Below are 23,999 nucleotides of genomic sequence, written 5' to 3'. Positions count from 1 at the left end.
TCGTCGCTGTGATCTCAGTCTGCAGCAGAGAACACATCACTAACTGATCTCAGACCAGATCTACAGCTGTGACATGTGATCAGTCTGCAGGAGAGAACATCACTAACTGACCTCAGACCAGATTTACACCTGCGGCCTGTGATCAGTCTGCAGGAGCTCCGACAGGTCACCCTCTGTGTGCAGTCGAGCTTCAGGCTAACGCTGTTAGCTCAGCAGAACTACCTGATGCTAACGCTGTTAGCTCGGCAGAACTACCTGATGCTAACGCTGTTAGCTCAGCAGAACTCCCTGATGCTAACGCTGTTAGCTCAGCAGAACTACCTGATGCTAACGCTGTTAGCTAAGCAGAACTACCTGATGCTAACGCTGTTAGCTAAGCAGAACTACCTGATGCTAACGCTGTTAGCTCGGCAGAACTACCTGATGCTAACGCTGTTAGCTCGGCAGAACTACCTGATGCTAACGCTGTTAGCTCAGCAGAACTACCTGATGCTAACGCTGTTAGCTCAGCAGAACTACCTGATGCTAACGCTGTTAGCTCAGCAGAACTACCTGATGCTAACGCTGTTAGCTAAACAGAACTACCTGATGCTAATGCTGTTAGCTCGGCAGCTACAGTGAACATCAGTGTGGTAGTTCAGTGGATCAGAGTGACGTCGGCTTCGTTTCCAGGCTGAGCTTCACTTTCCTGCCTGCAGATTATCACACATCACTTTTTCCATACGTGCCTGTGTGTGTGTGTGTGTGTGTGTGTGTGTGTGTGAGTGTGTGTGTGTGTGTGTGTGTGTGTGTGTGTGTGAGTGGGGCCTGTCTGTGGTCACCAGTATCAGACTGGTCTCCAGTTCAGCTCCAAAGGAAATTGAACCTTCAACCCTGCAGCATACAAGCCAACACTGTGTGTGTGTGTGTGTGTGTGTGTGTGTGTGTGTGTGTGTGTGTGTGTGAGAGTGAAACGGGCTTTCCTCTGCGTCTCGTCTTCAGAGCTCCAGTTTAATCCTGCTATTGGAAATCCATCACTGCTGCTTATTATGGGATATTGATCATGTGTATGCATGTGTTTGACCTTGTGTGTGTGTGTGTGTGTGTGTGTGTGTGTGCGCGTGTGCGTACGTGCTTCATTATAATTCAGTGGAAATCAGGTCAGCGTGTTACCTGCAGCTGTGTGTGTGTGTGTGAATCAAATCTAAGGAGTTGCCAACACACACACACACGTCATTGTTTATGATTATTCAATTAGACTCAAAAATAAACACACACACACACGCGAGCGCGCGCTGAGTCAGTAATAGTCAGCTCCGAGGAAACGCTGAGTCAGCAGACAGAGACTGATATGATATTTTCAGCCAGCAGAGGTTCACCTCTGAGCCTCCTGACTGTCTGCCTGTCTGTCTGTCTGCCTGTCTGTCTGTCTGTCTGCCTGTCTGTCTGCCTGCCTGCCTGTCTGTCTGTCTGCCTGTCTGTCTGCCTGCCTGTCTGTCTGTCTGTCTGTCTGCCTGTCTGCCTGCCTGTCTGTCTGTCTGCCTGCCTGTCTGTCTGCCTGTCTGTCTGTCTGTCTGTCTGTTAGGGCTGCACGATTCTGGAAAAAATGTGAATCACGATTTTTTTGCTTAGAATTGAGATCACGATTCTCTGGCACGATTTTTTCACAAAATGTTTATTGCACTGATGAAATAAAACGTTGCTTTGGCAGAGACATACTACCATGCCTCTGCCAAAGCAATGTGTTTTTTGTTTTCTTCAAGTTCTATCATTGGATGAGAAATGATTTTTACAAAAGTAAAAAAAAAAAATTAGGGCATCCTTTAATCCCTCATGTTGTACAGTGTTTATTGGGGCTGTATCTTTGGCTAGCTGATATGTGATAGCTGCTGTGGTCGGCTTTCTAAAACAGAGGCGTAATATTCCTCCTTTTCCAAAAGCCGCCTCTGAGGTCGGCGTAAACATGTGACGTGACGTGAAGCTCGAAGTTGGGCTGTGAACAGTGACGACGAATTTGTCTTCAAAATAAGAGCTTTACATTGCACCCCATTGGAGTTTAGAACTGGGTTCTTAGCGGGGGGCTTTTAATTTGAAAGTAGCGACCGTTCCTAGCTTGTTGCTACAACAACAAGCTAACGCAACCAAACAGCTAGAGACCGAGGAGATGCTAGCATCTCCTGATCTCAGCAGCTGTCCAGTTGCTCATCTAGCAGGCGAGGTGGAAATAAGTGTACCCTCTGAGGCGGCAAATCAGCGGACCAAAACCGACCCCCAATTTGCCGCCCTCTGTCTAAAACTGCGGACCTAGCCGCCCAAAGGACGGGCAGATTGGCGGCTTGCTGCCTTGTCTAAAAACGGCTTCTCACTCACTCCTTCCAAACACTAACTGCAGGCGGGCTTCCGCCACTGAATCACGTGTTGTAAAGACGCTTTACCACATGTTGAGGGAGGAGGCAGCGACAGTGCTGCGTTTGGGGGCGCTTCAAAAAATCCGTGAGGAAAATAGGAGCATTTGTTTGTGATTCAGCTCGAGATATAAAATGCTTCAGAATCGCTGTGTGTAGAAATAAGATCACGTGTATGTGTGAATCGAGATCGCGATTTTTTAATGATTTTTTGTGCAGCCCTAGTTCCTCTGAATGCAGATCTGGAGTTGGAGCTGTTTGGCTGCTGGTCCAGTTGTACTGCAGTGTGTTGACCCGGCCTCTCAGGTCCTGTCCACACCAGACCAGGTTATTTTGCAACCAAGGTTTTGTTAAATAAAATTCTGCGTCCACACGAGTGGTGTAATAAAAATAACAGAGAATAACTCTGTACACACGCAACCGTAAAATCCGCCACCAAGTGATGCAAAATCATGTAATACATGTGCCACAGCAACAGGTGGCGATGGAAGGTAAAACAGGAAGGCTGTTTTAACCAATCAAAATAGTTTAAAACTAGAAAGGGGAAGCGTGGCAAATACCAAAACACAAACAACAATGGCGACTCGCTAACAAGAGGATTTACAAAGGCACGCGCTCAGCTCTGATGTAAACAATGGAAATAATAATGGCGGTTGTCGTATCCACACGCAGCCGCTGAAACCCGAGTCAGCTGAAAACCTCACCCTGGACTCTGGTTTCTAACGACCACGTTTCAGAGTTCTAAAAGCAGGTTGCATGTGGACAGAACAGTAAAACCGGGAACAGAACTTCACGGTTGCAGAATCACCCGGGCTGGTGTGGACACGTCCACTGTGTCAGTATCAGAACCAGCAGATCCACTTTGTTAGCACTGATTCTTTGCCACGCGTCCACGTTAGAGCTAGACAGACTTTCTGAAAGAGAGAACTGATGAAGTCCACAGAGACGGACAGCGAGCTGACCAGAGGAGGCGTGGCTTAAAAAAACTGATTCTTGTAAAAGCGATTCACGACGACGTTAACGGAGCGGAGAAGCTAACGGCTGCTAGCGAGCTAACAGCTGCTAACGAGCTAACAGCTGCTAACGAGCTAACAAACACACACAGCAGCATTCAACACGGTAAACAACCAGTGGTCGGATCAGAACCAAGAGCTCTGAAACATTCTGAATATTCACCGAAACACTCGACCCGGTCAACTTCACACGCACACACACACGCACACGCACACGCACACGCACACACACACACACACACACACACACTCACACTCAGGATGAGCTGAGGAGCAGGCAGGAAACAATCCGCTGACACTCTTCACTTCCTCCCTCCTGACCTCCGCCAGCTGTGTGTGTGTGTGTGTGTGTGTGTGTGTGTGTGTGTCTGGCCCTCAAGAGAGGTCAGGGTCAAATACATCCGTGTGTGTGTGTGTGTGTGTGTGTGTGTGTGGTTATATAGAAATGTACAGATGTGTTTTGTGTGTTTTTCCTTCTCTGTGTGTGTGTGTGTGTGTGTGTGTCAGGGTGGAGTCCAACATGGCGGCTCTTTAAAGGACCATAACACAGTTTTTGTTGTGCTCAGTTCTCCAGAACACTTTTCAGATGAGTGTAAACTGTTGACAGATCTGAAACACAGCGGTGTGTTCTGGTTCTGTTCAGAGCTCCACAGGAACCCAAAGTACCTGTGATTAGTAGTAAATGATGTGTAAAGATGGCGTACGTGGCGTCAGTGAGACTGTGTTGGACACAAGCGTCTCTGTTTGAGCCTTTTAAACCATTAAAGATGAAGTGGAGTGTGACCCGGTCTGACGGAGACGCAGCCGGATCTCCTCCTGACGGGTATTTAGCTTCAACGATCCTAACGTGTTCAGAGAGGCAGAACGTGAGCGCAGGACCGCGGAGAATCACAGCAGCACCAGACTCCCTTAACAAATGTGTCAGTTTAGTGAGTTGTTGAGTTGGAGACACTTTATAAACTCTGTGAAACTCTGTCTCTGACTCATTCTGCATTATTTGGACCTTCTTGTTCATTCAGCAAATGTTCTACATGAACTTCTTTCTGTCTTTGAGTAGAAACATGGAGTCTGTTTGTCTCAGTGATGGACAGGTTTGTTTCATACAGAGCAGGAAGTGACATCACAGCTGGTCACTCAGACGCAGGTTGATGTTCAGTGTTGTTTTTTATAAAACTGAGCCGGCTGGAGAAAGTAAAACATTTAAAGACTTCATGTTGAACTTGATATTGTAGTTTTTTTGTATTTCCGGGCCAAACAGGTAATTTATTAATGAGTGAATAATGATTTGTTTAACAGCTGATGTGAGAACAGTCCTGTCTGTCTGCTCCACATGATTCTGAGCAGCTGATCTGAAGTTAGTTGGATCAAACAACTTCTAAAAGTTCAACCTCATCCTGAAAAATGACTTTTAGAGGAAGTGACAGAAGAACTGAAGACGTTCTCCTGGGACAGAGGCACCACTCTGCGTTCTGTCTGAACAGCTGTGTGTGTGTGTGTGTGTGTGTGTGTGTGTGTGTGTGTGTGTGTGTGTGTGTGTGTGTGCTGAGTGTGCAGAACATGGGTGTGAAATGAAACCTGCAGGTTGTTAACGACAGCAGCAGCAGAGTTCAGTGTTTCTGCTCTGGACGGACTTCACACGTTTTAAAATAGCTGCTGTGAACGTTGTCGTCAGGTAAACAGCGTTTATGAGCCGCTGATGAGGCCGACAGTCGGACCGGACTTTAAACAAAAAAAGGGTTTTAGCTTCAGCAGAACCTGATGGACGGGCCTGATGTGGACGTCTGAGCCGGCGTCGTCTCAGCTGAGAGATAAAATCCTGTAATGCGTGAAGTTTAAAGGACCGTACCGCTGTTTCTGCTCGTTTCAGCTCATTAATCACACACATGTTGAGTCTGTTCCCACATCAGCACAGACCAGAAGTTCTTCACGTCTACAGTCACACGGAGCGTTAAACCCTCAGAGCTCGCAGGCATGTTGCTGCTGTAGCCCCGCCCCCTGGCAGTGATGTCACAGCAGCCAAACATCTTACCAAACATCACTCTGACCTGCAGCAGAGGTCTCCTGGTGCTGGATGGTTTTCTCTAAGTCCACCAGCCGAAGTCCGGTCAGAGAGCTAAACGGTCCGGCCCGAACACTGCCGGACCGTTTAGGCCGATGATGCTTTAGGAAGTGACAAAGTGATGGTTGATTTTTATATCTGTGCTTTCAGTGACATCAGTGTCTGTGTGAACCACTGAGGGTGAGACAGAGATCCTGTTCTGCTTCGAGCGGTCCAGAAATGATCGAAACATCCGGTTCTGTTGCTTCAAACATCTCGTCGTCTTCTCTAACGACTGCACGACGCGTCTGAAGAACGTCTTTGTGTTCAATTGTTTTAACCAACGCGCCGTTAGCAGAGACGAGTTCTGTTCTGGTGAGTCGACCCACAGAAACAAAAACTGTTCAACCAACAGGAAGATGAAGCTAACTGCTGCTAACAGCTGCTAACTGCTGCTAACAGCTGCTAACTGCTGCTAACAGCTGCTAACTGCTGCTAACTGCTGCTAACAGCTGCTAACGGCTGCTAACGGCTGCTAACGGCTGCTAACGGCTGCTAACTGCCGCTAACTGCTGCTAACAGCTGCTAACTGCTGCTAACTGCTGCTAACTGCTGCTAACGTCTGCTAACTGCTGCTTTTTCCTTTTCTGTGTGTTGTGTGTCTGTGTTGTGTATCTGTGTGTTGTGTGTCTGTGTTGTGTGTCTGTGTTGTGTGTGTTGTGTGTCTGTGTTGTGTGTGTGTGTTGTCTGTGTTGTGTGTGCGTGTGTGTGTGTGTGTGTGTGTGTGTGTTTTGTGTGTCTGTGTTGTGTGTGTGTGTGTGTGTGTGTGTGTGTGTGTTCAGCCTGTTGATGTTGGACTGAACGTCTCTGGTTTTAGTCTCCGGCCAAATTACCAATTAACTCTCTTCTCCTTAATTTAATTCATTAGAGTCAGACTCTGGTCTCGGTGAGAGCCAATCAGAGCGTCCCGTCTGTAAACTGCTGGAATGTTTTAATATAAACGGAGAAATGAACGTTTACCTGAAACAGTGAAGAAACGTTCTGCAGGGCTCCTCGTGTGGATCTCAGTGTTTCTGCTTCCACTTTATTTAAATGACTCAGTGAATAGAAATGTAAATCAGAGAGAGAAAGTGAGCCGGCTCGTCTCTGGACAGTGTTCCTGTCGGGAGCCTCTTCACAGCTCCACACTGCCGAGGCATGAAATAAACATGAGTCCAGAACTGAATCATGAAGTTCTGAGAGGTGGAGAACCGACTGAAGGTCACAGCGCTGTTTTCATTTCCTCCATCACAGACGGCTGAAGCTCCTGCTGACCTCAAGTTAGTCTGTCCTCCAGGAGACGTTCAGGTACAAAAACAGACTCTGGTAAAAGTAGAAGTGTTGATTCAGCTTGTTTCCTCCAGTAAAGTAATAGATTACAGGCTCTGACATGTACTCAGAGTATCAGAGTAAAAAGTCTCCCTCTGAAGGACATTTGTGGTCAAAGCTAACTGAATCTCACGTCATATTAATAGAATTCAAAGACTATTAAAGTTAAAGGTAGAATCAGTAGGATTTGTCCCAGCTGTTCCTGAACGCACCACAAAGACAGTTGATTGTTGAGTCTCATTCCCAGGACGTCAAATAGACACATGTTGGGTTGGTAAAGCGTCCCGAGCAGCAACAAAGAGAGAAAATCAGAAACTCTCTGCAGATACGAGACACTAACACGCCTTTTCTCCACATTCCAGTCTCCCTCTCTGTCTGTTTACGCCTTCTTACGGCTTTTACGTCTTTGTCTCGTCTCGCTGCGTCTGCCGTGCGTGATGTGCTCTGATTGGTCCACATCAGTCTGCTGATGCTGGGAAATAACAAGAATCCAGAATTCACCTCAGATGCATCAAACTAAAGTAACGAGGCTGTTCTGAAGCTGTGAGGAGGAGAAAGTTCACATGTAGAGAGGAGAAGTCACACAGACAGGAAACATGTACTGAAGGAGAGTAACTAAGTATTTGTACTCTGTTACTCATCACCTCTGTCAGTGTGTAACAGTGTGTGTTTGTCCATCTGCAGCTACTTTTCTTATTCAAGTCAAGTTTTTAAGTTTTAAGTCAAAAAGTCGTCTGCTGTGTTTCTTAAAGGAACATTTCACTAAAAAGTGGAGTCCCCGGTGTCGGTTCTGACGATGGTTCTGCTGTATCTGTGACACGGCGCCCGTTTACACGACGAGCTCCATTAAAATATTTAAAGTATTAAACAGTCATCAGCTTTGAGTTAATCCTCCGCTCGCTCCCATTAACTCGGCCCACACACTGACTCCATCAGGCCTTCATGTGATCGTGCTGCTCACACACATCGTCTTCAGGCCGGCGCCGCCTCGGCTCACGTCACCAATCAGAGTTCTGTGTGCGAGCGCTTCACGGGCCTCGGTGCAGAGAAATGCAGCGAGACGGTCGGTCACGGGAAGAAACTCTGTGTTGGCGTTGCCCGGTCGGTCAGCGGGGACGTATAGAGGTCAGAGGTCACATGGACGTCTGATGAACGAGCTTCCTGTCGCTGCTCGTACGTTTACGGCTGTTTGTTTAGAGTCCGAAACATCCGGTGCTGACAGAACAGAACCGGACTGACAACAGCATCTTTACAGGAGCGTCGTTCATTCATCTGATATTAACTGAGAATCCAAAATCAGAAGATTAAAGAGAATATACATTATAAATGTGAAACAAAAAATAAATAATTCTTTGTTTTACATACTTTTGATTTTATGCTCAGAACAGAAACAGGAAATGAAAAACGGTCACAAGCAGAATTAGATTTTGATGTATATTTATTTTTTATTTTTGTGACCCAGAAGTTATTTATCACTTTATTGAGTCACACAGTTGGTCTGCTTTGCTTTGTGTCTGAAAAAACAGTAAAAAACAATCATTAGTAATGATTCATTAATAATTGTTCATGTTTCTGATTTTGGGTTTTCAGTTTAACATCAGACGATTATTCACGAAGAAAAACTTCCGTTCCGTTCCGTTTTCTTCCGCTTTATCCATGCGGGTTGCGGGTGATGTTACCGCTTTTATACCACCTTTTTTCAAGGTGGAGCGGGGGTACTGGGGCCAAATCCAGTGACTCTATGGGCGAAGGCCAGGGTACTCCCTGGATGAGTCGCCAGCTCATCGCAGGGCCCTTACTGATGGCAGTGGCTGCCACGAAGGTGCCAACTGCACATCAGGAGCAGTGTTGGGGTTGGGGTTCAGCATCTTGCTCAAGGATGCTTCGGCTTGTAACTCAGTCCCGCCCTGGGGAGCCAGGGATTCGAACCAGCGACCTTCCGCTCACTAGTCCTCAGCTCTACCCACTGAGCTACAGCCGCCCCGAAGAAAAACTGTTTGACTGAAATCAAACTAATCAAAGTGTCGTTATCTTCACGACTCGATAATCAAACTGACCATAAAGGACGACACAGCCTACTCTGTTTATATGTGGCGGACCCTGCCACCTTTCCACCTGCTCTTTTCCTCTTGTTCACTTATGGAAAAAAAATACACGTCTGAATTTCTTTTCCAATTTTTCATCATAATCATCAGATCAGAAGTGCAGAAACAGGGTTCAGTCTGGAAGGTGCTGTTGACTGAATCACCTGGTGACCGTCAGAAGTCGTCTGCAGGACGCTGAAGGCCGCTAACACTGAAAACAGGCGGAAACATGAATTGAATAACCGAAAGAGTCTGAACCAGACAGGAAGTGATAATAAGGAAATGAGATAAAAGAGGCTGAAAGGTCTGGCGGGCTGTGAGAGTGCTGACAGTAACGACCCGTAATCACTTCTGCAGCTTCGACCAAACGTATCGAACATCAGCAGATGTTTGTTTAACTGCAGTCTGCCCTTCAGAGCCAACATGGCCGCCGCTGTAACCGCTGTCGGGATGTTCAGCGGGTCTGGTTTCCATCAGCTGATCCATTAAACACAAAACCCTCGGCCATCGCAGTCGTGTGATTAACAGTGTTTCCCTCTAATGAAATAACAGTTTGATAGACTGATGGTGGAGAATACAGCGTGTGTGGTCTGAGACCTCACACACACACACACACACACACACACACACACTCAGGGCTAATGGAGCAGTTACGTCTCGGTTGTTGCCATGGAGCCGGTTGCTAACATCAACGACATCCTGATAATCACCGTCTGATGACATCACTCCAGGCTGGCGTCCACACGCTCACGTGCTCCAGTCCATAAAACAATCCAGAACAGAAACCTCGTCGGGTCACGAAGGTGTCATCAATGGATGTTTGTTAGCTCTGGACAGAGCTAGGCTAACTGTTCCCTCTGGCCCCAGTCTTTATGCTAAGCTAAGGGAAGTGTGGCATGTTGTTTGAATGAACACAGGTGACACAAGTCTTCTCAGGTGTTTTAACATCAGAGCAGCGACGCAGGAAGTAGAGCCGCCGCAGCATCCTCTCAAACAAAGCATTTTAAAATCCATCAGCTGAGTGACGTGAAGTAAAATCTGTCTTTAATGAACAATCGTCTGTGTTCTCTGCAGACTGGAGTCTCTAACAGTGACGAACAGGCAGCTCCTCCTCTACGTCTGTCAGACACAGTGTGTTAATACAAGGAGAGAAATTACTGCCGAATTTACAAGAAGGTCCAAATAATGCAGAATGAGTCAGAGACAGAGTTTCACAGAGTTTATAAAGTGTCTCTGAACTCAACAACTCGCTAAATTGAGACATTTTCTAATGGAGTCTGGGGACTTTCTCTCCTGTTGCTGTTTACAGCTGCTGCAGCTGCTCTGACCTGAACTCAGTATTACATGTAATTATCATGACCATTTAATTAATACATTAAACATGAACGTCACTATACACTGACCTCTCAGCACCCCTCCTCCTCCACCATACCCTGTTTCTGTCCTCCTCTTCCTCCCTCTGATGGAAGCAGCAGTTTGGTTTCCTCCAGACAGACGGAGAGAGCGAGCAGCAGCAGGATGAAGCTCAGATTTACAGACGGACAGTGAAGTGACAGGACGGGGTGTTAGCGTGTTAGCGTGTAGCTGGTAATAGCACAGGCAGACAGTTTACAGCGGTTTGTAATTACAGAGGGAGACGCAGTAAAATTAAAGTGGACGTATTAAAGCACACAGCGGCGCTCGGCTCACTGTGTTTATGTAATTACAGGAAGTGACACAACAGTCGAATGAAATTAGAGCTCAGTTATTGTTTCACCAGCGTGACGGATTCATCGGCTCAGTTTTTAGAGAGGAAAATCCTTTTAGTCTGAAGTTTAAACACTTTAAACTCCAACAATTCAACATTTATTTTATATTGTATCACATATTAAACAACATACAAGTCGAGTTGAAATGAAAAATGCCTTTTTAACCCGTCCAGCTTCACACTGTGCACCTGTTTAACAACAGGAGCCAAAATATGATTAAAAAATCAATTAATTTGGATTTTCACCTCATCAGTCATGTTTTCAGCTCGAACTGTTCTCAGACCAGTGATTCCTGCCAGTCATCTGTCTTCTGTTTATTTCAGTATATTTTTATTTTATTCTATTTTATTTTTCTACCTCTTGCTCGGTTTCTTTTTGTTGCTGTGGCAAATTGAATTTCTCCTACAAGGGATCAATAAATCTTATCTAATCTCTTCCACTCATCAGTCAGTCGTCAGTCTCCTCCTGCTGCTCTACAGACTCACAGTCAGAACGTTGTTCCAGGTTTTGGGTGAAACTGGATCTTATTTTATGGAGACACAGTTTCCGTCCTCCTGCTGCTCTGTGTGAACCGTCGCTGATCTACAGACATCAGGTCTGTACTTGTTGCTAAGGTAACAGCTAACGGCTGCGGACGTGGCCGGTGTAAGCTCAGCTAATGTTAGCGGTCCTGTTAGCGGTTTGTAGTTCGACTCTTCGCTCTTTTAGCCTGAACTGTTTATCTTTAAGCCAGCGCAGACAGGAAGTCGTCAAAGTGCTGTGGATGAGATTATAACGGAACAATGAAGGTTTATCTGCTCCCGTAGCTCCCGTAGCTCCCGTAGCTCACGTAGCTCCCGTAGCTCCCGTAGCTCCCGTAGCTCACGTAGCTCACGTAGCTCCCGTAGCTCCCGTAGCTCACGTAGCTCCCGTAGCTCCCGTAGCTCCCGTAGGTCTTGTAGCTCCCGTAGCTCATGTAGCTCATGTAGCTCATGTAGCTCATGTAGCTTCTGTGGCTCTGGTAGCTCCTGTTGGGACTGAAGGATGAAACATTCAGACTCAGCAGTTAGGTGAGATGTGTTGTAGTGCTGAGGCTCGTCCATGTTAACGGACAGATGAGTCTCCTGATGAGTTTCTGCTGCTCATGATAACAATTTAAATCAGTGATTCATCTGTTTTTTCCATCCATCCACTTCCTGCCTCTCCGCGGGGAGTCGTAGCCCACACGTCCCTCTCATCAGCTCCTCCTGGGGGATCCAGGCCGTCCCAAGACAGATTAAATATAAATCTCTCCGTGGTGGTCTGGTTCTCTCCACAGTCTCCTACAAGTTGCCCAGAAAATCTCCAAAGAGAGGCACCCAGGAGGATCCAGATCAGATGTTGAACCACCTCGGCTGTCACATCTCTCAGACGGAGTCCACATGGAGGAAACTCATTTCGGCTGCTTGTATCTGCCATCTTTCCCGTCAAGTCAGTTTTATTTATACCGCCTGAAATCACAAACACAATCAGGAGGAGGAGGCGGAGGAGGAGGAGGAGGAGGCGGAGGAGGAGGAGGAGGAGCAGGAGGAGGAGGAGCAGGAGGAGGAGGAGGAGGAGTCTCAGGACGGACTGACGAGGACAGAAACAACACAAACAGTTCACTGTCTGAACGTCTGATATCACTTGTTTCAGTCTGAGGTTGAATCTTTGTGAGGCAGCTCTATGTGACCTCATAGAAAACATCAGAGCTTCAACCAATCAGCAACTGCTGTCAGCTGTGGGCGTGGTTAAAGGCCCAACCGTTGGACGTGTGAAGCGTTTGGAGAGACTCGGACGAGGTCGGGAACAAATATGTTTGGTGTGTTCAGGTGTGTCGGAAGCTTTAGGAGCTGTGCGGACGTTGTCGGATCCAACTGAGGATGTGAAGTCTGAGGAGGAGGGCCGTCGGACGTCTGAGCCTTTGGATCCTCTGATTGGCGGTGTGCTAGCGAATAAGCGCGGTGTGTGTGCATTGGTTTTCTACGCACTCCGTTCCGTCATTTCTTGTTTTCATGCTTTGGAGTACTGGCAGGAGACTCGCTGTTATTATGTCTGTTCAGGACAAATTAATCTGTGTTCGTTTAGTAATGTCTCGCTGCATGTTTAGTATGCAGCTGTTTTTGTCTGAAATTGTTAAGTTTCGTTTTGATCTAAAGTAAAGAGAGTTGCGTGCATAAACATCTAGTCCAGCGTCTTTAACACTGGAGCATTGCAACTTGCGCAAGCGCAGAACGTACACGCTGCTGTGGAGCTGGCAGCACGTCGAAGCGGTGTGTTCAATGACACTTTTGTGCCGAACGGGTCAGATGAGAGGCAACAGAGCGGTGGGATAAGGCAGCTGGACGTCTGGGCGGTGTGTGGGGGGCTTTAGACGTGACGGCGGGCGAGAGGTTAGCGTAGCTGCTACAGCGTCAGTACCATCAGAACCAGAGAGATGTTCTCACTGTTCTCTCGACTCTCTCAGTAAGAGTTTGATGGGTGGCGGCGCTCTCCTGCTGGTGATCTGATTGGTTGTGATAGACACTAACAGACAGGACGTTCATCCAATCACCTGACAGTTTCTTGTGCCGCCTCTCCAGATCGTCCTCTGGAACAAACCGTCCGGCACATTGACAGAAATCATCAAGTAAATCAAAAGATTTTCCTTCTCGACCTTTTTGAAGAACGTATTAAAACATGAAGACGTGCTCCAGTCGGACCAGCAGTGATCAGTACAGCTGATCGATTGATCGCTGAATGGACTGATGGATTCTCTTGTCGTCTCTTGTGTGTCTCACTGTGTCCGTCCTCCATCAGACCACCCTGCAGGAAGCTGCAGCACAATGCGTCTTTGTTGAGTGTTTACTGGAGCCTGTGATTCAAACAGAGCCCCAGTCACAGAGACGAGGGTGAGGAGGGTGAGGAGGGGTCACAGAGGGGGAGACGGATGCAGATGGAGGTGATGGAGGGGGAGGAGTCAGTGTGTGTGGTGTTATGGTGACTCAGCAGCCGGGTGACTTTTGGGGCAAAAATATATGGATACAGTAATTACAAATATGAAAACAAACGCTGGACTGAAACTAACGAGCGTTCTGATGTAGTTTCCACATTAACACGGAGGTGAAGTGGAGCTGTCAGGACCACGGCCCGGTTAAAGTCTCTGTCAGTGAGTTCAGTTGGTTCTGACTGCAGAGCGACCGCGACACACACACACACACACACACACACACACACACACACAGTAAGTGTGGTTCAGCAGGGTGATGGATGGTCCAGTGAAATCGTAGTCCAGTTAGAGAAACTCTATCTGTCTCCTGTCTGCCCAGCTGTCTGTTGTCTGCACACACACACACACACACACACACACACTCACACACACACACACACACACACACACACACACACACACACACACACACGCACACACACACTCTCTGGTCCATCTGTCGACCTCTCCTCTCTCTGGTCTCCCCTCAGCTCAGCAGGCTAATTAACTAATGTGCTGATCTTTCACTGCCTCTTTGTGTTTCTGTGTGTGTGTGTTTCTGTGTGTGTGTGTGTGTGTTTCTGTGTGTGTGTGTGTGTGTGTGTGTTTCTGTGTGTGTGAGTGTGTGTGTGCGTGTCACAGGGTTAATTGTGTGACTCGGCTCACTGTACCTTTCTGCCGCCGGAGTGAAAACTTTATTATCCCTCCATTCAGAGTTTGAGCGCGGCGTCTTCTTCTGCCGGGTCTGAGCAGAACCGAGCTGATCCAGATGTTCCGTCACTGGAAACACGTGAAGAGTTGATCTGAGCGGATTGATGAGGATCGATGTGATCAGACTGAGAGCTTCTGCTTCAGATGTGTTAGCTGAAGCTGCTGAGTGAAGCGGACTGTCTGAAGTCCTCTTCTATCAGAGTGTCATTAAACAGCGCGGCTGTAATACGACGCCGTTTGTTTGTGACGACACATCAGAGACGCTCAGAACTCAAACCGCTCAGACGTTTGGGCGCAGAATCACCAGAACAGCTGTGATGAGATGTGATTTTCACTGTTGGTTAATCTGCTGTCAGGTCATTCAGTCTGAGAGACAGGTGAGAGTCTGAGGTGAGACAGGTGAGAGTCTGAGGTGAGACAGGTGAGAGTCTGAGGTGAGACAGGTGAGAGTCTGAGGTGAGACAGGCGAGAGTCTGAGGTGAGACAGGTGAGAGTCTGAGGTGAGACAGGTGAGAGTCTGAGGTGAGACAGGTGAGAGTCTGAGGTGAGACAGGTGTGAGTCTGAGGTGAGACAGGTGAGAGTCTGAGGTGAGACAGGTGTGAGTCTGAGGTGAGACAGGTGTGACTCTGAGGTGAGAAAGGTGAGACAGGTGTGACTCTGAGGTGAGACAGGTGTGACTCTGAGGTGAGACAGGTGTGAGTCTGAGGTGAGACAGGTGAGACAGGTGTGAGACTGAGGTGAGACAGATGTGACTCTGAGGTGAGACAGGTGTGACTCTGAGGTGAGAATGGTGAGAGTCTGAGGTGAGACAGGTGTGAGTCTGAGGTGAGACAGTTGAGAGTCTGAGGTGAGACAGGTGAGAGTCTGAGGTGAGACAGGTGTGAGTCTGAGGTGAGACAGGTGAGTCTGAGGTGAGACAGATGAGAGTCTGAGGTGAGACGGGTGAGAGTCTGAGGTGAGACAGGTGTGAGTCTGAGGTGAGACAGGTGTGACTCTGAGGTGAGACAGGTGTGAGTCTGAGGTGAGACAGGTGAGAGTCTGAGGTGAGACAGGTGTGAGTCTGAGGTGAGACAGGTGTGAGTCTGAGGTGAGACAGGTGTGAGTCTGAGGTGAGACAGGTGAGAGTCTGAGGTGAGACAGGTGATAGTCTGAGGTGAGACAGGTGTGAGTCTGAGAGACAGGTGAGTCTGAGGTGAGACAGGTGTGAGTCTGAGAGACAGGTGAGTCTGAGGTGAGACAGGTGTGAGTCTGAGAGACAGGTGAGTCTGAGGTGAGACAGGTGAGAGTCTGAGGTGAGACAGGTGAGTCTGAGGTGAGACAGGTGAGAGTCTGAGGTGAGACAGGTGTGACTCTGAGGTGAGAAAGGCGAGAGTCTGAGGTGAGAGTCTGAGGTGAGACAGGTGTGAGTCTGAGGTGAGACAGGTGTGAGTCTGAGGTGAGAGTCTGAGGTGAGACAGGTGAGTCTGAGGTGAGACAGGTGAGAGTCTGAGGTGAGACAGGTGTGACTCTGAGGTGAGAAAGGCGAGAGTCTGAGGTGAGACAGGTGAGAGTCTGAGGTGAGACAGGTGTGAGTCTGAGGTGAGAAAGGTGAGTTTGAGGTGAGACAGGTGAGAGTCTGAGGTGAGACAGGTGTGAGTCTGAGGTGAGAAAGGTGAGTCTGAGGTGAGACAGGTGTGACTCTGGACCGTTAGCCTTGGTTAGCTGTTAGCTTTTGTTTCCATCTTAGAAGTGAATGTTGTATCTATTCTGTTTCTTGCCTTTTTAAGTATATTGTTTATTTTTGCTGTTGGTTTTGTTTTTTGAAATATTCTGTCGTTTGGCTGCTGGGACAAACACATTTCCCGGTTTGCAGGACATTAAAGGATTTCTGGTTCTGGTTCTGGTTAATCCTCATTAGCAGTTAGCTTTTGGTGAAACAGGACAGCATGTGTTGAGATGATTTCTGTCCTGCTAACTTCTTTTTCTTTAAATGAAGCAGCTCATCTTTCTGTGTTGAGTGTTTGAAGTGAAGAGATGTTCATGTGGACGTCTGTCTGCAGAGTAGCAGCAGAGGAGTGTTTATCTGTGAGGCTAATGAGGGAACGTAACTGCTTCTGAATCAGATCTCGGGTCTGATGGTGGAAACACGCAGGAGACGTTTAATAAACCTGCAGCTGATGAGAAACGTTCTGCTGGAGGAAGAAAATCCTCCATTTTGTCTCGTTCACGGAGCGTCAGAGATTAAAGTGATCGGTGGTGTGTGTGCGTGTGTGTGTGTGTGTGTGTGTGTGTGTGCGTGCGTGTGTGTGTGTGTGTGCGTGCGTGTGTGTGTGTGTGTGTGTGTGTGTGTGCGTATATGTGTGTGTAATCAGAGCTGTCAGTCAAACGTAAACGGAGTAGAAGCGGCTGCAGGATGAGAGTGAAGTTTCCATCGAGCTCAGTGTTACTGGAGCTGCTGAAGCTTTATGAGAGAATCAGTGAGAAGACAGACGGAAACAGATCAATAACTCTATCTGACACACACACACACACACACACACACACACACACACACACACACACAGCTAATCTCTACACTCACTGCTATCAGAGGATCCAGTGTGTCAGAGAGCTTCTTGTAAATAATACGAGGTTTTAAAGCTCCTCATCAGCTCGGAGCTGAAGGATCAGAGGAACCTGACAAACAGACTGAAGTCTGATCAACCTGATAAAGTCACGACTGAAGGTTAAAGTTCACGTTGGTCCACACAGCTCCACCTGTTCTGATTGGTTCTGTCAGACTCTGGTGTGGATCAGACCCGGGTCACTTCCATCGTTGATTTATCTGTCAATCATTTTCTCGATTAATCGCTCGTTTTTATGTCTCTTAATTTTCTTCAGACAAAACCACAAATATTCTCCTTTAATGATCTGACTGATAAATTAGTATTATTGTTATTATGATTATTAAATAAGTCAGCGATTAATTTAGTAGTTCTCAATTAATGAGTGCAGCTCTAGTAAGCAGCCACAGTGCTGCTCCACCTGCTGCTCCACCTGCAGACTGACCTGCCGTCAGTTTCCTGTTGGTCCATGTGAAGCTGATGATGCAGGATGACATCATCAGAACCTTCCACAGAGTGTATCTACAGTGTGTGTTGAAATGTCCCCTGCAGGCTCCTGTAGCTCACCCTGCTCCTCTCTCTCTCTGCAGTCATGCTCCAGTGACGCTGACTCTTCATCAGACCTGCAGCCAGCTCTTCTCTCCTCCTCCTCCCCTCCTCTCCTCTTCCATCCCTCCGTCCTCTCCTCCTCCTCCTCTTTCTATCCACCATGCTCCCCTCTTCCTCCTCCTCTTCCTCTCCTCTCCTCCTCTTCCTCCTCCTCTCCCTCCTCCTCCTCTCCTCCCCCCTCCTCTCCGCCCCGGCTGTTCCTCCCCCTCCCTCCGCGGCGTCGGGCAGGGCGGTGTACCGAGCCTTCGACACCTCCCTCACCCACCTGACGGTCCACCGGAGGACAGGTGAGGTGTTCGTCGGCGCCGTCAACAGAGTGCTGAAGCTGTCGGCCAATCTGACGGAGCTGAGGAGTCACATGACCGGACCTGTGGAGGACAACGCCAAGTGTTACCCTCCGCCCAGCGTCAGGGCCTGCGCTCACCGGTCTGTTGAAACACCTGTCTGTCTCCACCTGTCTGTGTTTACTTTTGTCACTCTCACCTGTCTTTCTGCTCACTCACCTGACTGGCGGCGTGCTTCCTGTCTAACACCAACCTGTCTGTCTGTCTGCCCTCAGCCTGGAGTCATCAGATAACGTGAACAAGCTCTTACTGGTGGATTACACCGGGAACAGACTGGTGGCGTGCGGGTCGATCTGGCAGGGCGTCTGCCAGTTCCTCAGGCTGGAGGATCTCTTCAAACTGGGAGAGCCGCATCACCGCAAAGAGCACTACCTGTCTGGAGCCAGAGAGGCTGATGGGATGGCAGGTGAGCTGAGGCAGAGGGGGCGGGGTCAGACACACCTGAACACGTAGCAAGTGTAGGGAAAAACTGCGTAGGACAACCCTTTGAAGAACAGGCTAACACAGGCTAACACAGGTTAACACAGGCTAACACATTTGAGGACACAGAAGCTAACTGCTAACTAGCCTGTCTCAGTGTGTCGTACACAGTTGTGTTTCCTTCAGTCAGCCATCTGCTCCTCTGCAGGATTTAAACTCAGAGACATTCAGCAGAGTTATTTCTCACATCGTGTCACTATTTTAGTAATTTTGACGCCACAAAGGAAAAACAAAGCTCTCGTGTTTCCTCTCAACTTTGTTCGTGACAGGCTGGAAAAAGCACTTCAGCCTGCAGGTGCCAATCATGTGTCAGGGTGTCAAAATGTTTTGCAGGTTTTTATTCTAAATACGCTGCCGTAGTTTTTAGTTGGAACAAAAAAGAAACTGAATGACGACTGTTGTGACAAAACAAGCAGATGATTGATAACCACACACAACACGGCTCGGTGTCTGCAGCGTGTCGGCTGACGCAGCACACAGGAAGGATTTCTCTGATCAGATGTCACCAACACAGCTGTGATAGAGTTTGTTAATGTAATTAGACTTTTAAACTACTGCTGTAAATACTAGACATACTCTGCAGGACAGCAGCAGGACCGGACCTGTGAACCCGTCTCACATCAGACCAGAGCAGCTTGCAGGACGCTGGATCTTGTTGTGTTGATGTTTAATGATATGCTGCTAAAAAGGTCACAGCAGCACAACCTCATTGTTTGTGTGCTTGTTGAGAGACAGCAGGAACACAACAGACATTCAGTCACATCGCTGCTGACTTTCTTGTGATGATACTTTCTACATACGAGGCTGCAAAGGTCCGTGTGGAGCATCTGCACGCAGTTTAAAATGTCTTCCTGCTTCCTCCGACTGTACGCACCAACAAACATGTCAGATCTGTTGGACTGAGTCCAGTTCACCTCTGCTGACAGGAGCCGGCACCAAACGGCATCTAGCATGACGAATCACACCGAGTGTTTCTGTCTCTGTAACCTTGATCCGCTGCACCGGTTTGACCCATGAAGAAGTTCAAACCTTGATTTAGTGTCACGTCTCATACGGAGATACGACCAGAATTATATCATATCATATGACATCATGAACAGAGTCAAGAAACAACAGTGTTGACGTCTGTGTTCTGAAGTTAGCATGCTAACAGCTAGCCTCCTGACAGCCCTCTGTATGTGAGAGGTGATATTCTGACAGCTTGTAGTTTAAAAGCCGTCAGTTCACTAATGAGTCTAATAATCAACAACATGAACTCATAAATGTGAAGAAAGGAAATATTTGACTATTTTCATTATAAACAGAAAAATCCAACCGTCCACCGTCTGAACTCAAGTTTCTGTCTCTGACTGAACTCAGATCAGTTTAATCTGCTCGTTAACTCATCGTCAGACTCACTTCATTCAGACTGGACTCAAACTGGGTCACAGTCACCAGAACAGTTCTGGTTTGTCACCACAGTCTCCTCTGGGTCGGTCCAAATCAATCCTCAGTTCACAGTAACATTAAGATATTCTGTCTCTACACGCTGATGTTGTCCGACTCTCTCTCTCTCTCTGTCCTCTCCTGATGTGTCTTCTGTCCCCGGAGTCATAGTCCTGGTCAGAGCTGCTGTAAATCACCTCTGTAGTGTAAAACACCTCTGTAGTGTAAATCACCTCTGTAGGGTAAATCACCTCTGTAGTGTAAATCGCCTCTGTAGGGTAAATCGCCTCTGTAGGGTAAATCACCTCTGTAGTGTAAATCGCCTCTGTAGGGTAAATCGCCTCTGTAGAGTAAATCACCTCTGTAGTGTAAATCGCCTCTGTAGGGTAAATCGCCTCTGTAGGGTAAATCGCCTCTGTGGTGTAAATCACCTCTGTACTGTAAATCACCTCTGTAGTGTAAATCGCCTCTGTAGGGTAAATCGCCTCTGTAGGGTAAATCACCTCTGTAGTGTAAATCGCCTCTGTAGGGTAAATCGCCTCTGTAGAGTAAATCACCTCTGTAGTGTAAATCGCCTCTGTAGGGTAAATCGCCTCTGTAGGGTAAATCGCCTCTGTAGGGTAAATCACCTCTGTCATGTAAATCACCTCTGTAGAGTAAATCACCTCTGTAGTGTAAATCGCCTCTGTAGGGTAAATCGCCTCTGTAGGGTAAATCGCCTCTGTGGTGTAAATCACCTCTGTAGTGTAAATCACCTCTGTACTGTAAATCACCTCTGTAGTGTAAATCACCTCTGTAGTGTAAATCGCCTCTGTAGTGTGTCCTCTGTCCTCACACTGACCTCTGTCACTAAGATCATTTGAACCAGGAGCAGAGACTGTGTTTACACATGATTTAAATTAAGCAGAAAATAGCTTAAGTGTCTGATTGGTTAAATCAGATGGAGGGTGTGCTGCTGATGATGTCACCTCTCAGTCATCATCACCACCTGTACGACCAGATGTGATCTGTGAGCAGGTGTCATGACTGTGCTCCTCCTCCTCTCCAGGTGTGGTCGTCGGTGAGGACGACTGGACGGCTGACCCAAAGAGGAAGAAGCCATTGAAGGGCGGCAGCCGCCTGTTCATCGGCGCCGCCATTGATGGAAAGTCTGAATATTTCCCCACGCTGTCCAGCAGGAAGCTGGTGGCGGACGAGGAGAGCGTCAACATGTTCTCACTGGTCTACCAGGACGAGTTTGTCTCCTCGCAGATCAAGATCCCGTCAGACACTCTGTCTCTCTACCCGGCCTTCGACATCTACTACGTCTACGGCTTCTCCAGCCGCACCTACGTCTACTTCCTGACTCTGCAGCTGGACACGCAGCTGACGCAGATGGACGCCGGCGGGGAGAAGTTCTTCACCTCTAAGATCGTCAGGATGTGTTCCAACGACACCGAGTTCTACTCCTACGTGGAGTTTCCTCTGGGCTGCACCAAAGATGGCGTCGAGTACCGACTGGTCCAGGCCGCCTACAAACAGAAGCCGGGGCGGCGGCTGGCCCAGGCGCTCGGCCTGTCCGAGGACGACGACGTCCTCTTCGTCGTCTTCTCACAGGTGATTCACAGTGTTTCTCTCTTTTCTTTCCCTTTGCTGTCCTAATATTCTCTTTCTTTTGTCTTTGTTTTTCCTTTTATTGATCTCTCTCTGCCTGCTCCTGGTTGGTTCTGGCTGCCTCACTCTCGTCATGCTCGATTATCCTGCAGGCGATTTCTTTGTTTTGTATTTTTCCCTCCTTCTGTTATTAAATTTCCTTTTATATCATTTTACTTTAGTGGTCAAAAGTTCTTTAAATCATTCTATTTATCTTTTTATTATCTTTATGTGTCTCTCAGTCGTCTCCTTTGCCCTGACGTTTCTCATCTGTCCCTCATTTGTATTTCCTCATTATCAGTGCCTTGCTTCAGAGTTTACCGAGCTTCTCTGGGATTTGAACCGGCGCCTCTCAGACTCTGGTTGTGTTTGTTGTGTTTTCAGGGGCAGAAAAATCGCTCAAACCCGCCCAGAGAGACGGTCCTCTGTCTGTTCACCCTCCATGACATCAACCTGGCCATGAGAGAGAGGATCCGCTCCTGTTACCGTGGCGAGGGTCGCCTCTCGTTACCGTGGTTACTGAACAAGGAGCTGCCCTGCATCCACACGGTGAGAAGACACGACATCTTACAGTCAACAGGGCAGACCTGTAAACCTCTGAGACACAAGTCATGTCAGTCTGTGTCTCATAAAAACGGCCTTTTAGCTCGAGAACCACGTCTGCAAATACCAAAGATGGCAGCTGCAGCCTGAAGCTGACATTTGCAGTTTGTGTTTACTCAGCAAACTGAGTCGACGTTAGCTGTGGCTCGCTACGACCCGTACCAGGAAACAGACCACATACTCTATACATCCTCTCCTCCTCCTGATGATATAAAGTCCTCCTCTCCTCCTCCTGATGATATAAAGTCCTCCTCTCCTCCTCCTGATGATATAAAGTCCTCCTCTCCTCCTCCTGATGATATAAAGTCCTCCTCTCCTCCTCCTGATGATATAAAGTCCTCCTCTCCTCCTGATGATATAAAGTCCTCCTCTCCTCCTCCTGATGATATAAAGTCCTCCTCTCCTCCTCCTGATGATATAAAGTCCTCCTCTCCTCCTCCTGATGATATAAAGTCCTCCTCTCCTCCTCCTGATGATATAAAGTCCTCCTCTCCTCCTGATGATATAAAGTCCTCCTCTCCTCCTCCTGATGATATAAAGTCCTCCTCTCCTCCTGAGGATATAAAGTCCTCCTCTCCTCCTCCTGATGATATAAAAGTCCTCCTCTCCTCCTCCTGATGATATAAAGTCCTCCTCTCCTCCTCCTGATGATATAAAGTCCTCCTCTCCTCCTGATGATATAAAGTCCTCCTCTCCTCCTCCTGATGATATAAAGTCCTCCTCTCCTCCTGATGATATAAAGTCCTCCTCTCCTCCTCCTGAGGATATAAAGTCCTCCTCTCCTCCTCCTGATGATATAAAGTCCTCCTCTCCTCCTCCTGATGATATAAAGTCCTCCTCTCCTCCTCCTGAGGATATAAAGTCATCCTCTCCTCCTCCTGATGATATAAAGTCCTCCTCTCCTCCTGATGATATAAAGTCCTCCTCTCCTCCTGATGATATAAAGTCCTCCTCTCCTCCTCCTGATGATATAAAGTCCTCCTCTCCTCCTCCTGATGATATAAAGTCCTCTCCTCCTCCTGATGATATAAAGTCCTCCTCTCCTCCTCCTGATGATATAAAGTCCTCCTCTCCTCCTCCTGATGATATAAAGTCTTCCTCTCCTCCTCCTGATGATATAAAGTCCTCCTCTCCTCCTCCTGATGATATAAAGTCCTCCTCTCCTCCTCCTGATGATATAAAGTCAGGTGAGGTGTTGTAGTCCACAGAACAGTTCTGGAGACTTGATTTAAAACGAGGTGATGTTATTTACACCCTTTGTGAAGCTGACGTCTTCACTGGAGCTGCTAAGCTAACAGTGTCGGCGTCTGTGGATGAACGAGCTGGACGCACATGAAGGTGTGAATCTGGTCTGAGATCAGTTGGTGATGTGTTCTCTCCTGCAGACTGAGATCACAGCAGACGAGCTGATGGAGACATCTGATGTTTCTCAGTTTCTTTCTCCGCTGACTTTATATCATCAGCAGGAGGAGAGGAGGACTGAGGTCACTGTTTGGGTGAACTGTTCCTTTAATCCATTAGAAGGAGCCTCACCTGTAATCACCTGTATTACAGGGCTGCAGTCCTCATTGAACCCTCAGTCAGGAGGAGGACATGTGAAGCTCCTCTCAGGTTCATTAACCAATCAGTAATTAATGTTGTTGAGCAGGTGAATGAGAAGCAGCAGCAGTTTAAAATGGAGGGAAATCTCTCTCCGCTTCTTTCTTTGTTTTCCTTTGAGGATTCTGTACATCATCTGGCCAGAGGCTGCCTTCAGGCTGCAACACACACACACACACACACACACACACACACACACACACACACACACACACAACAACTGTTTGCATGAATATATATAAAGAATGATGAACAACACGTGAAAAACGAGTAGGGAAAGATTTCTCTCTCCGTCGCTCTGCAGTGGGGTTACTTAAGGTCGGGGGAGGGGGAGGGAGGGAGGGAGGGAGGGGGGTGTCGATGATGTTCTTATTCACGGTGCTAATGGCCTGCAGTGGTAACCATGGCAACCG

General features: G+C 47.8%; 1 protein-coding gene across 1 annotated transcript in view; it reads left to right on the top strand.

Moving 5' to 3' along the window:
* Positions 1–5,789: 5,789 nt before the first annotated feature.
* plxna3 (plexin A3) overlaps positions 5,790–23,999 on the top strand; it is a 92,281-nt gene continuing 74,071 nt past the window's right edge. The window contains 5 exon segments of the mRNA XM_030424228.1: positions 5,790–5,810; positions 17,485–17,929; positions 18,063–18,253; positions 20,801–21,348; positions 21,769–21,933. Coding sequence (XP_030280088.1) covers positions 17,604–17,929; positions 18,063–18,253; positions 20,801–21,348; positions 21,769–21,933 — 1,230 coding nt within the window. The 5' untranslated portion in view covers positions 5,790–5,810; positions 17,485–17,603.

The sequence above is a fragment of the Sparus aurata genome, chromosome 7, assembly GCF_900880675.1.
Source record: "Sparus aurata chromosome 7, fSpaAur1.1, whole genome shotgun sequence".
In the NCBI taxonomy this organism is placed as follows: domain Eukaryota; kingdom Metazoa; phylum Chordata; class Actinopteri; order Spariformes; family Sparidae; genus Sparus; species Sparus aurata.
Note: the sequence above shows the minus strand (reverse complement) of the source record. Positions and strands in the feature narration are given on the sequence as shown.